This window comes from Oncorhynchus keta, chromosome 4 (assembly GCF_023373465.1).
Source record: "Oncorhynchus keta strain PuntledgeMale-10-30-2019 chromosome 4, Oket_V2, whole genome shotgun sequence".
Lineage (NCBI taxonomy): Eukaryota > Metazoa > Chordata > Actinopteri > Salmoniformes > Salmonidae > Oncorhynchus > Oncorhynchus keta.
Window position 1 is genome coordinate 69,573,176 of NC_068424.1, and position 15,337 is coordinate 69,588,512.

General features: G+C 48.0%; 1 protein-coding gene across 3 annotated transcripts in view; it reads right to left on the reverse strand.

Annotated features, from left to right (window-relative positions):
• macrod1 (mono-ADP ribosylhydrolase 1) overlaps positions 1–15,337 on the reverse strand; it is a 119,607-nt gene that overhangs the window by 9,881 nt on the left and 94,389 nt on the right. For all 3 annotated transcript variants that reach the window (XM_052514001.1, XM_052514000.1, XM_052513999.1), the window contains 2 exons: positions 769–890; positions 662–692 (listed from right to left, as the gene is read on the reverse strand). In XM_052514001.1, the coding sequence (XP_052369961.1) occupies positions 662–692; positions 769–890 (153 nt within the window). The remainder of the gene's footprint in view (positions 1–661; positions 693–768; positions 891–15,337) is intronic.

Sequence of the window (15,337 nt, forward strand, 5' to 3'; positions counted from 1 at the left end):
TCTCTTCTAACATAGTGGCTGTCTACTCTCTTCTAACATAGTGGCTGTCTTCTCTCTTCTAACATAGTGGCTGTCTACTCTCTTCTAACATAGTGGCTGTCTACTCTCTTCTCTCTTCTAAGATAGTGGCTGTCTACTCTCTTCTTCACTTTTATCTACATTTTATATTCCTGAGTCCCAAATGGCAACCTATTCCCTATATAGCGCACTAACTGTGGATGTTCCCACTGTCTCAATCATCTTCCCACTACAATTCAATTGGTGACAATATTGAGTAAAAACACACAAATCAGTACTTAACTCTAAACTATATCTTTAATGAGACAGTTTCATTGAGTTTGACCTTCTCTGAACTCTGTGTGAAGAACACTAGTCAGAAACCGTGGGGAATCTTGGAGCGCTGCCATCGCCAAACTCGCCAGCAGCAAATGGGGGGATTACATCCCAGTTGACACCATCTCATCCCAAATCTCTGTTAATCTGCCTGTTTAATCTCAACCCCTAATCTGGAAACTTCTTTCTACTGAAAACTGATATCTAGTGTGCTGAACTCAATTCACCCCTCTGCATCACTACCCTCTGAGTAGTGATGCTGGAAAACACAACAACACATAGAGAACACACAGAGAACACACACAGACAAACACATTTGTTGACTAACCATAGATTCCAGTGGAGATGCAAGGGAACGCCTGGGGGTATAAAACACAGTGTAAAACAGAGAAAATACATTTCAAACTGATTGATAATAATAACCCTTCCACCCACCACAGTGCGTAGCTTGGTATCGGTGGCCTTCTGCAGGCTGTGATGGTAGCAGTCCCTGAGGCGGCTCCTCTCCTCCTCCCCCACTTTCCCCATCGCTATGGGCCCCACTGTGTGGATCACATCTGGAACACACAGACAGACATATATATATAGAGAGAGAAAGAGTCAGAGAGAGAGAGAGAGAGAGAGAGAGAGAATGACAGAGACGAAGAGCGAGATTTCATTCATTTACAGCACACTGCAATCAACAAACTGCACTACTCTGGTATTCTGAACACAATTTCAGAGTACATTAGCTCTGTGCACTGAGCCTCAGTCAAGAGCAAGGGGACCTTTGGGGGTCTGGGTGGGTTAGTAGGGGTTAGAGCGGGTCTCGGGGGGGGGGGTCTCTGTTAGTAACACCAAGGTCAACCATCACAGATACTCCCGTTAAAAGCCCAACATGACTCAAGGTTCAGAGTATGGTCATTTATGGTGGCTATCCAGCTGTATGTCAGAGAGATAAATGTCAGGGACACAGACTGTCACCACCACACTATACCACTGATTCACCACCACACTATACCACTGAGTCTGAGTCACCACCACACTATACCACTGAGTGTGGGCCACCACCACACTATACCACTGAGTCTGAGTCACCACCACACTATACCACTGAGCCCCCACCACACTATACCACTGAGTCACCACCACACTATACCACTGAGCCCCCACCACACTATACCACTGAGCCCCCACCACACTATACCACTGAGTCTGACCCACCACCACACTATACCACTGAGTCTGAGCCACCACCACACTATACCACTGAGTCTGAGCCACCACCACACTATACCACTGAGTCTGAGCCACCACCACACTATACCACTGAGTCTGAGTCACCACCACACTATACCACTGAGTCTGAGCCACCACCACACTATACCACTGAGTGAGCCACCACCACACTATACCACTGAGTCTGGGCCACCACCACACTATACCACTGAGACTGGGCCACCACCACACTATACCACTGAGTCTGGGCCACCACCACACTATACCACTGAGTCTGGGCCACCACCACACTATACCACTGAGTCTGAGCCACCACCACACTATACCACTGAGTCTGAGCCACCACCACACTATCCCACTGAGTCTGAGTCCCCACCACACTATACCACTGAGTCTGAGTCCCCACCACACTATACCACTGAGTCTGAGTTACCACCACACTATACCACTGAGTCTGAGTACCCACCACACTATCCCACTGAGTCTGAGTCACCACCACACTATACCACTGAGTCTGAGTTACCACCACACTATACCACTGAGTCTGAGTCCCCACCACACTAAACCACTGAGTCTGAGCCACCACCACACTATACCACTGAGTCTGGGCCACCACCACACTATACCACTGAGACTGAGTCACCACCACACTATACCACTGAGTCTGAGCCACCACCACACTATACCACTGAGTCTGGGCCACCACCATACTATACCACTGAGTCTGAGCCACCACCACACTATCCCACTGAGTCTGAGTCACCACCACACTATACCACTGAGTCTGAGTTACCACCACACTATACCACTGAGTCTGAGCCACCACCACACTATACCACTGAGTCTGAGCCACCACCACACTATACCACTGAGTCTGGGCCACCACCACACTATACCACTGAGTCTGAGCCACCACCACACTATACCACTGAGTCTGGGCCACCACCACACTATACCACTGAGTCTGAGTCACCACCACACTATACCACTGAGTCTGAGTCACCACCACACTATACCACACTATGCCACTGAGTCACCACCACACTATACCACTGAGCCCCCACCACACTATACCACTGAGTCACCACCACACTATACCACTGAGCCCCCACCACACTATACCACTGAGTCACCACCACACTATACCACTGAGCCCCCACCACACTATACCACTGAGCCCCCACCACACTATACCACTTAGCCCCCACCACACTATACCACTGAGCCCCCACCACACTATACCACTGAGCCACCACCACACTATACCACTGAGTCTGGGCCACCACCACACTATACCACTGAGCCCCCACCACACTATACCACTGAGTCACCACCACACTATACCACTGAGCCCCCACCACACTATACCACTGAGCCCCCACCACACTATACCACTGAGCCCCCACCACACTATACCACTGAGTCACCACCACACTATACCACTGAGTCTGAGTCACCACCACACTATACCACTGAGTCTGAGTCACCACCACACTATACCACTGAGCCCCCACCACACTATACCACTGAGCCCCCACCACACTATACCACTGAGCCCCCACCACACTATACCACTGAGCCCCCACCACACTATACCACTGAGCCACCACCACACTATACCACTGAGTCTGGGCCACCACCACACTATACCACTGAGTCTGGGCCACCACCACACTATACCACTGAGTCTGAGCCACCACCACACTATACCACTGAGTCTGAGTCACCACCACACTATACCACTGAGTCTGAGTCACCACCACACTATACCACTGAGTCTGAGTTACCACCACACTATACCACTGAGTCTGAGTTACCACCTCACTATCCCACTGAGTCTGAGCCACCACCACACTATACCACTGAGTCTGAGTCACCACCACACTATACCACTGAGTCTGGGCCACCACCACACTATACCACTGAGTCTGAGTCACCACCACACTATACCACTGAGTCTGAGTCACCACCACACTATTCCACTGAGTCTGAGTCACCACCACACTATACCACTGAGTCTGAGTCCCCACCGCATTATACCACTGAGTCTGAGTCCCCACCACACTATCCCACTGAGTCTGAGTCACCACCACACTATACCACTGAGTCTGAGTTACCACCACACTATACCACTGAGTCTGAGTTACCACCTCACTATCCCACTGAGTCTGAGCCACCACCACACTATACCACTGAGTCTGAGCCACCACCACACTATACCACTGAGTCTGAGCCACCACCACACTATACCACTGAGTCTGAGTTACCACCTCACTATCCCACTGAGTCTGAGCCACCACCACACTATACCACTGAGTCTGAGTTACCACCACACTATACCACTGAGTCTGGGCCACCACCACACTATACCACTGAGTCTGGGCCACCACCACACTATACCACTGAGTCTGAGCCACCACCACACTATACCACTGAGTCTGAGCCACCACCACACTATACCACTGAGTCTGAGCCACCACCACACTATACCACTGAGTCTGAGCCACCACCACACTATACCACTGAGTCTGGGCCACCACCACACTATACCACTGAGTCTGAGTTACCACCTCACTATCCCACTGAGTCTGAGCCACCACCACACTATACCACTGAGTCTGAGTCACCACCACACTATACCACTGAGTCTGAGTTACCACCACACTATACCACTGAGTCTGAGTCCCCACCACACTAAACCACTGAGTCTGAGCCACCACCACACTATACCACTGAGTCTGGGCCACCACCACACTATACCACTGAGTCTGAGCCACCACCACACTATACCACTGAGTCTGGGCCACCACCACACTATACCACTGAGTCTGAGTCACCACCACACTATACCACTGAGTCTGAGTCACCACCACACTATACCACACTATACCACTGAGTCACCACCACACTATACCACTGAGCCCCCACCACACTATACCACTGAGTCACCACCACACTATACCACTGAGCCCCCACCACACTATACTGTGTCTGGGCCACCACCACACTATACCACTGAGTCTGAGTCACCACCACACTATACCACTGAGTCTGAGCCACCACCACACTATACCACTGAGTCTGAGCCACCACCACACTATACCACTGAGTCTGAGCCACCACCACACTATACCACTGAGTCTGAGCCACCACCACACTATACCACTGAGTCTGAGCCACCACCACACTATACCACTGAGTCTGAGTTACCACCTCACTATCCCACTGAGTCTGAGCCACCACCACACTATACCACTGAGTCTGAGTCACCACCACACTATACCACTGAGTCTGAGTTACCACCACACTATACCACTGAGTCTGAGTCCCCACCACACTAAACCACTGAGTCTGAGCCACCACCACACTATACCACTGAGTCTGGGCCACCACCACACTATACCACTGAGTCTGAGCCACCACCACACTATACCACTGAGTCTGGGCCACCACCACACTATACCACTGAGTCTGAGTCACCACCACACTATACCACTGAGTCTGAGTCACCACCACACTATACCACACTATACCACTGAGTCACCACCACACTATACCACTGAGCCCCCACCACACTATACCACTGAGTCACCACCACACTATACCACTGAGCCCCCACCACACTATACCACTGAGTCACCACCACACTATACCACTGAGCCCCCACCACACTATACCACTGAGCCCCCACCACACTATACCACTTAGCCCCCACCACACTATACCACTGAGCCCCCACCACACTATACCACTGAGCCACCACCACACTATACCACTGAGTCTGGGCCACCACCACACTATACCACTGAGCCCCCACCACACTATACCACTGAGTCACCACCACACTATACCACTGAGCCCCCACCACACTATACCACTGAGCCCCCACCACACTATACCACTGAGCCCCCACCACACTATACCACTGAGTCACCACCACACTATACCACTGAGTCTGAGTCACCACCACACTATACCACTGAGTCTGAGTCACCACCACACTATACCACTGAGCCCCCACCACACTATACCACTGAGCCCCCACCACACTATACCACTGAGCCCCCACCACACTATACCACTGAGCCCCCACCACACTATACCACTGAGCCACCACCACACTATACCACTGAGTCTGGGCCACCACCACACTATACCACTGAGTCTGGGCCACCACCACACTATACCACTGAGTCTGAGCCACCACCACACTATACCACTGAGTCTGAGTCACCACCACACTATACCACTGAGTCTGAGTCACCACCACACTATACCACTGAGTCTGAGTTACCACCACACTATACCACTGAGTCTGAGTTACCACCTCACTATCCCACTGAGTCTGAGCCACCACCACACTATACCACTGAGTCTGAGTCACCACCACACTATACCACTGAGTCTGGGCCACCACCACACTATACCACTGAGTCTGAGTCACCACCACACTATACCACTGAGTCTGAGTCACCACCACACTATTCCACTGAGTCTGAGTCACCACCACACTATACCACTGAGTCTGAGTCCCCACCACATTATACCACTGAGTCTGAGTCCCCACCACACTATCCCACTGAGTCTGAGTCACCACCACACTATACCACTGAGTCTGAGTTACCACCACACTATACCACTGAGTCTGAGTCACCACCACACTATCCCACTGAGTCTGAGCCACCACCACACTATACCACTGAGTCTGAGCCACCACCACACTATACCACTGAGTCTGAGCCACCACCACACTATACCACTGAGTCTGAGTTACCACCTCACTATCCCACTGAGTCTGAGCCACCACCACACTATACCACTGAGTCTGAGTTACCACCACACTATACCACTGTGTCTGGGCCACCACCACACTATACCACTGAGTCTGAGTCACCACCACACTATACCACTGAGTCTGAGCCACCACCACACTATACCACTGAGTCTGAGCCACCACCACACTATACCACTGAGTCTGGGCCACCACCACATTATACCACTGAGTCTGAGCCCATCATATAGTCCAACTCTCTTTATTCTCGAAATCTAAAAACACAATTCTCTACTTTGTTTTTCACTACAATTTATAATTTCCGCAATTCTTCTCTACTCTTTAATCGTCCCTTTCTCCATTCTTCCTTTCTACACTTCACTTTCTCCTTCGCTCTCAACCCTCCTCCTCACTGTCCCCCCCCCCCCTCTGTCACCTCAGTTAGACAGTGCTGTCTGTGGGGTGTAATTTACTGCCCCTCTCCACTGTTGTTTACATTATCGATTTTCTGTCTGTTTAGTTTCCCCATATTTCACCAGAGTCAGGCACATATTACTGAAAGAGAGAGAGATGGGAACGAGAGGAGAAGTTTGGACATGATACACAGTTGACCATGCATGGATAATACAGTTCCGAGTGTGTGTGAGTGTGTGTGTGTGTTTGTGTGTGTGTGTGTACATCCTCTTTCATATTTGGTTGTCATGCTAGTCTGAACCCAAAAGAAAAGTGAAAGTCATGTGATCCTGTAACACCCACTCCTACTTTGCTTTTGTGTCATATTCCCCCCTATTATCATGGCAATTCAACCTGTTTTAGTGTCACTTATCTTTTCATCCCCCTGACACCTCCCCTCTGTCCTGGACACTGAATTCTTGCCTGAGAGTCACTGCGATTGCCTTTTATTAAAAACTTCCTTCCCTTCTCCACCTCTCTTTCTCTATCCTCTCATTCTCTTCACTCCCATCTGTCTTTTTCCTTTTTAACTCCCATTCCAGGCGACCCTCTGGGTGTCAGGCCTCAGTTTGTGCTCAGTGAAGCAGAAAGTGCACTAAATCCAGGCCCAGGCTTTGGCACAAAGAAAGGCCCCAGTTCTGTTCCTTAAAGCCCCGAGGGCCCCTCGGTTCCCTCTTGAGGAGAGGACTTATTGTAAACAACCATCCAACTGGAGACAGAGAGAGGGACGGAGAGAGAGAGAAACCGGGACAGAGAGAGAGAGAGAGAGAGAGAGAGAGAGAGAGAGAGAGAGAGAGAGAGAGAAACAGGGGGACGGTGAGATACAGAGAGAGAAACGGGACGGAGAGAAAGAGAGAGAGAGAGAGGAGGGAGAGAGAGAAACAGGGACAGAGGGAGAGAGAGAGAGGGGGACAGAGAGAGAGAGAGAGAGAGAGAGAGAGAGAGAGAGAGAGAGAGAGAGAGAGAGAGAGAGAGAGAGAGAAACCGGGACAGAGAGAGAGAGAGATAGAGAGAGAGAGAGAGAGAGAGAGAGAGAGAGAGAGAGAGAGAGAAACAGGGGGACCGAGAGATACAGAGAGAGAAACGGGACGGAGAGAAAGAGAGAGAGAGAGAGGAGGGAGAGAGAGAAACAGGGACAGAGGGAGAGAGAGAGAGAGAGAGGGGGACAGAGAGAGAGAGAGAGAGAGAGAGAGAGAGAGAGAGAGAGAGAGAGAGAGAGAGAGAGAGAGAGAGAGAGAGAGAGAGAGAGAGAGAGAGAGAGAGAGAGAGAGAGAGAGAAACAGGGGGACCGAGAGATACAGAGAGAGAAACGGGACGGAGAGAAAGAGAGAGAGAGAGAGGAGGGAGAGAGAGAAACAGGGACAGAGGGAGAGAGAGAGAGGGGACAGAGAGAGAGAGAGAGAGAGAGAGAGAGAGAGAGAGAGAGAGAGAGAGAGAGAGAGAGGAGAGAGAGAGAGAGAAACAGGGGGACGGAGAGAGAGGAAGAGAGAGAGAGAAACAGGGGACGGAGAGAGAGAAAGAGAGAGAGAGAAACAGGGGGCGGAGAGAGAGAGAAACAGGGGGCGGAGAGAGAGAGAAACAGGGGGCGGAGAGAGAGAAACAGGGGGACGGAGAGAGAGAAACAGGGGACGGAGAGAGAGAAACAGGGGACGGAGAGAGAGAAACGGAGAGAAAGAGAGAGAGAGCGAGAGAGGAGGGAGAGAGAGAGAAACAGGGGGACAGAGAGAGAGAAAGAGAGAGAGAGAGAGAAACAGGGGGGCGGAGAGAGAGAGAAACGGAGACGGAGAGAAAGAGAGAGAGAGAGAAACAGGGGGACGGAGAGAGAGAAAGAAACGGGGGCGGAGAGAGAGAGAAATGGGGACAGAGGGAGAGAGAGAGAGAGAGGGGAGGGAGAGAGAGAGAAACAGGGGGACGCAGAGAGAGAAAAAGAGAGAGAGAAACAGGTACAGAGGGAGAGAGAGAGAGAGAGAGAGAGAGAGAGAGAGAGAGAGAGAGAGAGAGAGAGAGAGAGAGAGAGAGAGAGAGAGAGAGAGAGAGAGAGAGAGAGAGAGAGAGAGAGAAAGAGGGGGACGGAGAGAGAGAGAAACAGGGGGACGGAGAGAGAGAAACGGGGATGGAGAGAAAGAGAGAGAGAGAAACAGGGGGACGGAGAGAGAGAAAGAGAGAGAGAGAGAAACAAGGGGGCGGAGAGAGAGAAACGGGGACAGAGGGAGAGAGAGAGAGGAGGGAGAGAGAGAGAAACAGGGGGACGGAGAGAGAGAGAAAGAGAGAGAAACAGGGAGGCGGAGAGCGAGATAAACGGGGACAGAGGGAGAGCGAGAGCGAGAGAGGAGAGAGGGAGAGAGAGAGAAACAGGAGGACGGAGAGAGAGAGAAACAGGGGGACGGAGAGAGAGAGAAACAGGGGGATGGAGAGAGAGAGAAACGGGGACAGAGGGAGAGGGAGAGAGAGAGAGAGAGGAGAGAAACAGGGGGACGGAGAGAGATAAAGAGAAACAATGGGACGGAGAGAGACAGAGAGAGACAGAAAGAGACAAACCGACAGAGAGAGAGAGAGAGAAACGGGGACGGAGAGGAACAAAATCACAATGATAAAAGGATCTGACATCCTTTTCCTAAACAGAGCTTCAAATAGTCTTCTACTCCCCTCTTTGTTTTCTCAGAACCACATCAGACCGCGTTTTGAGCATTGAATGAATTAAGTGAATGTATTAACACCACCACCCAGTATGGAGCCTGCAGTACAAAGCATCACCTAGAGCAACAGATCTGCTGTTAGCGAGATGAACCGCTATCACGAAGAAGAAAGAATAATTAATAATCTATCTTACTTCATGATGCATCTTTAGTCCAACGCCCTGACTCCTTAGTCAATACACAACTAACTATCAATATCATGATGCATCTTTAGTCCTACGCCCTCGCTCCTTAGTCAATACTCAACTAACTATCAATATCATGATGCATCTTTAGTCCAACGCCCTGGCTCCTTAGTCAATACACAACTAACTATCAATATCATGATGCATCTTTAGGCCTACGCCCTGGCTCCATAGTCAATACTCAACTAACTATCAATATCATGATGCATCTTTAGTCCAACACCCAGGCTCCTTAGTCAATACACAATACATCTTTAGCCGTACGCCCTGGCTCCTACGTCAATACTCAACTAACAATCAATATCATGATGCATCTTCAATCCTATGCCCTGGCTCCTTAGTCAATACACCACTAACTATCAATATCATGATGCATCTTTAGTCCTACGCCCTGGCTCCTTAGTCAATACTCAACTAACAATCAATATCATGATGAATCTTCAGTCCTATGCCCTGGCTCCTTTGGCAATACACAACTAACTATCAATATCATGATGCATCTTTAGTCCTACGCCCTGGCTCCTTAGTCAATACTCAACTAACTATCAATACACAACGCATCTTTAGTCCTATGCCCTGGCTCCTTAGTCAATACACAACGCATCTTTAGTCCTACGCCCTGGCTCCTTAGTCGATACACAACACATCTTTAGTCCTACACCCTGGCTCCTTAGTTAATACACAACGAACTATCAATATCATGATGCATCTTTAGTCCTACGACCTGGCTCCTTAGTCAATACACAATGCATCGTTAGTCCTATGCCCTGGCTCCTTAGTCAATACACAACGCATCTTTAGTCCTACGCCCTGGCTCCTTAGTCGATACACAACACATCTTTAGTCCTACACCCTGGCTCCTTAGTTAATACACAACGAACGATCAATATCATGATGCATCTTTAGTCCTACGCCCTGGCTCCTTAGTCAATACACAACTAACTATCAATATCATGATGCATCTTTAGTCCTACGCCCTGGCTCCTTAGTCAATACTCAACTAACTATAAATACCATGATGCATCTTTAGTCCTACGCCCTGGCTCCTTAGTCAATACTCAACTAACTATACATATCATGATGCATCTTTAAACCTACGCCCTGGCTCCTTAGTCAATACACAACGCATCTTTAGTCCTACGCCCTGGATCCTTAGTCAATACTCAACTAACAATCAATATCATGATGCATCTTCAGTCCTACGCCCTGGCTCCTTAGTCAATACACAACTAACTATCAATATCATGATGCATCTTTAGTCCTACGCCCTGGCTCCTTAGTCAATACTCAACTAACAATCAATATCATGATGCATCTTCAGTCCTACGCCCTGCCTCCTTCGTCAATACACAACTAACTATCAATACCATGATGCATCTTTAGTCCTACGCCCTGGCTCCTTAGTCAATACTCAACTAACTATCAATATCATGATGCCTCTTTAGTCCTACGCCCTGGCTCCTTAGTCAATACACAACTAACTATCAATATCATGATGCATCTTTAGTCCTACGCCCTGGCTGCTTAGTCAATACTCAACTAACTATAAATACACAACGCATCTTTAGTCCTACGCCCTGGCTCCTTAGTCAATACACAACGCATCTTTAGTCCTACGCCCTGGCTCCTTAGTCAATACTCAACTAACTATAAATACCATGATGCATCTTTAGTCCTACGCCCTGGCTCCTTAGTCAATACTCAACTAACTATACATATCATGATGCATCTTTAGACCTACGCCCTGGCTCCGTAGTCAATACACAACGCATCTTTAGTCCTACGCCCTGGATCCTTAGTCAATACTCAACTAACAATCAATATCATGATGCATCTTCAGTCCTACGCCCTGGCTCCTTAGTCAATACACAACTAACTATCAATATCATGATGCATCTTTAGTCCTACGCCCTGGCTCCTTAGTCAATACTCAACTAACAATCAATATCATGATGCATCTTCAGTCCTACGCCCTGGCTCCTTCGTCAATACACAACTAACTATCAATATCATGATGCATCTTTAGTCCTACGCCCTGGCTCCTTAGTCAATACTCAACTAACAATCAATATCATGATGCATCTTCAGTCCTACGCCCTGGCTCCTTCGTCAATACACAACTAACTATCAATATCATGATGCATCTTTAGTCCTATGCCCTGGCTCCTTAGTCAATACTCAACTAACAATCAATATCATGATGCATCTTCAGTCCTACGCCCTGGCTCCTTCGTCAATACACAACTAACTATCAATATCATGATGCATCTTTAGTCCTACGCCCTGGCTCCTTAGTCAATACTCAACTAACAATCAATATCATGATGCATCTTTAGTCCTACGCCCTGGCTGCTTAGTCAATACTCAACTAACTATAAATACACAACGCATCTTTAGTCCTACGCCCTGGCTCCTTAGTCAATACTCAACTAACAATCAATATCATGATGCATCTTCAGTCCTACGCCCTGGCTCCTTCGTCAATACTCAACTAACTATCAATATCATGATGCCTCTTTAGTCCTACGCCCTGGCTCCTTAGTCAATACACAACTAACAATCAATATCATGATGCATCTTTAGTCCTACGCCCTGGCTGCTTAGTCAATACTCAACTAACTATAAATACACAATGCATCGTTAGTCCTATGCCCTGGCTCCTTAGTCAATACACAACGCATCTTTAGTCCTACGCCCTGGCTACTTAGTCAATACACAACGAACGATCAATATCATGATGCATCTTCAGTCCTATGCCCTGGCTCCTTTGGCAATACACAACTAACTATCAATATCATGATGCATCTTCAGTCCTACGCCCTGGCTCCTTCGTCAATACACAACTAACTATCAATATCATGATGCATCTTTAGTCCTATGCCCTGGCTCCTTAGTCAATACTCAACTAACTATAAATACCATGATGCATCTTTAGTCCTACGCCCTGGCTCCTTAGTCAATACTCAACTAACTATCAATATCATGATGCCTCTTTAGTCCTACGCCCTGGCTCCTTAGTCAATACACAACTAACAATCAATATCATGATGCATCTTTAGTCCTACGCCCTGGCTGCTTAGTCAATACTCAACTAACTATAAATACACAATGCATCGTTAGTCCTATGCCCTGGCTCCTTAGTCAATACACAACGCATCTTTAGTCCTACGCCCTGGCTACTTAGTCAATACACAACGAACGATCAATATCATGATGCATCTTTAGTCCTACGCCCTGGCTCCTTAGTCAATACACAACGCATCTTCAGTCCTACGCCCTGGCTCCTTAGTCAATACTCAACTAACAATCAATATCATGATGCATCTTCAGTCCTATGCCCTGGCTCCTTTGGCAATACACAACTAACTATCAATATCATGATGCATCTTTAGTCCTACGCCCTGGCTCCTTAGTCAATACACAACGCATCTTCAGTCCTACGCCCTGGCTCCTTAGTCAATACTCAACTAACTATAAATATCATGATGCATCTTTAGTCCTACGCCCTGGCTCCTTAGTCAATACTCAACTAACAATCAATATCATGATGCATCTTCAGTCCTACGCCCTGGCTCCTTAGTCAATACACAACTAACTATAAATACCATGATGCATCTTTAGTCCTACGCCCTGGCTCCTTAGTCAATACACAACTAACTATCAATATCATGATGCATCTTTAGTCCAACGCCCTGGCTCCTTAGTCAATACACAACTAACAATCAATATCATGATGCATCTTTAGTCCTACGCCCTGGCTCCTTAGTCAATACACAACTAACTATCAATATCATGATGCATCTTTAGTCCTACGCCCTGGCTCCTTAGTCAATACTCAACTAACTATAAATACCATGATGCATCTTTAGTCCTACGCCCTGGCTCCTTAGTCAATACTCAACTAACAATCAATATCATGATGCATCTTCAGTCCTATGCCCTGGCTCCTTTGGCAATACACAACTAACTATCAATATCATGATGCATCTTTAGTCCTACGCCCTGGCTCCTTAGTCAATACACAACGCATCTTCAGTCCTACGCCCTGGCTCCTTAGTCAATACTCAACTAACTATAAATATCATGATGCATCTTTAGTCCTACGCCCTGGCTCCTTAGTCAATACTCAACTAACAATCAATATCATGATGCATCTTCAGTCCTACGCCCTGGCTCCTTAGTCAATACACAACTAACTATAAATACCATGATGCATCTTTAGTCCTACGCCCTGGCTCCTTAGTCAATACACAACTAACTATCAATATCATGATGCATCTTTAGTCCAACGCCCTGGCTCCTTAGTCAATACACAACTAACAATCAATATCATGATGCATCTTTAGTCCTACGCCCTGGCTCCTTAGTCAATACACAACTAACTATCAATATCATGATGCATCTTTAGTCCTACGCCCTGGCTCCTTAGTCAATACTCAACTAACTATAAATACCATGATGCATCTTTAGTCCTACGCCCTGGCTCCTTAGTCAATACTCAACTAACTATCAATATCAATAACATAGGGAGATATGAAGAAGAAGAGAAGGGAGCGAAGGAAGGCTAAGGGGAACTGGGAGAATGAAAGCAGGTAAAGGAGATGTATAGATTAGAAAGAGAGGGGGAGAGTTGCTGAAAATAGGGCGAGGGTGTTTGTTAGGTTTGTGGTGAAGATTTTAATTAGTAATAATTGGCCACTGAGGGAGGGATGGAGGGACAAGGTGAGAGAGGATAACTGGCAGTGATGACGAAACAATCCCTGTCTCTCTCCCCTCCTGTCTCTCTCTCCCTCCTCTCCCTGGTGTGTGTTGCTGACTCTCTATGGTTTTGACACGGTAACAATGCAGTATCGGTACACAGGTGGACTCTGGGGCTGTGGTTGTCTGGTCTACCTGCCAAAGGTTCCCTACTCTAACAACAACAACAAACGCACGCACACACACACACTCCGCCTGACGCTCTTACGTCATTCTGCCAGATTCTCTTTCTCTCCCCATTTCTCTCTCCGTGTTTCTTAATTCTTCTCCTCTTCTCCACCAGTCTTCCAGGGCTGTTACACTGGAGTCTGGACAGTTAATGTTGGTTAACAGTCTGAGGCAGTTCAACTGTTAGGGGCTGTTAGTTAATGGATGGCTGTGTTTAGTATCTCTCTGTTGGTTGAACATGCTGTGCTCTGCAGGCTGTATGCACTACACAGTGAGACACCCCAGCAGGCCTGTACCACAGGGACACTGACTGTGTCCCAAATGGCACCCTGTCCACTATATTGTGCACTACTTTGACCAGAGTCATATGGGCTATGGTAAAAAAAAGTAGTGCACTGCATAGGGAATAGGGTGCCATTTGGGAAGCAATATAAGTGTTTTTCAACAGGCCTGTGATCATTGTCTGAACTGTCTGATGTCGCACAATGACAGATCATCTCTGTGGGCGAGAATGAAGTAGAACTGAGCTGTTGACAGGCTGAGACACTGTCCTAGTCACCACCAAACACATAAACTCACACCATCTACACACACAGAATGATATAGTGAGAAAACGAGGCACTGTGACAACAGCTCATCTCATTTTAATTCCCTACAGTCATCAACCCTCCCACCCTCCATTTTCACTAACCCCTTCCTCCCACCCTCCATTTTCACTAACCCCTTCCTCCCACCCTCCATTTTCACTAACCCCT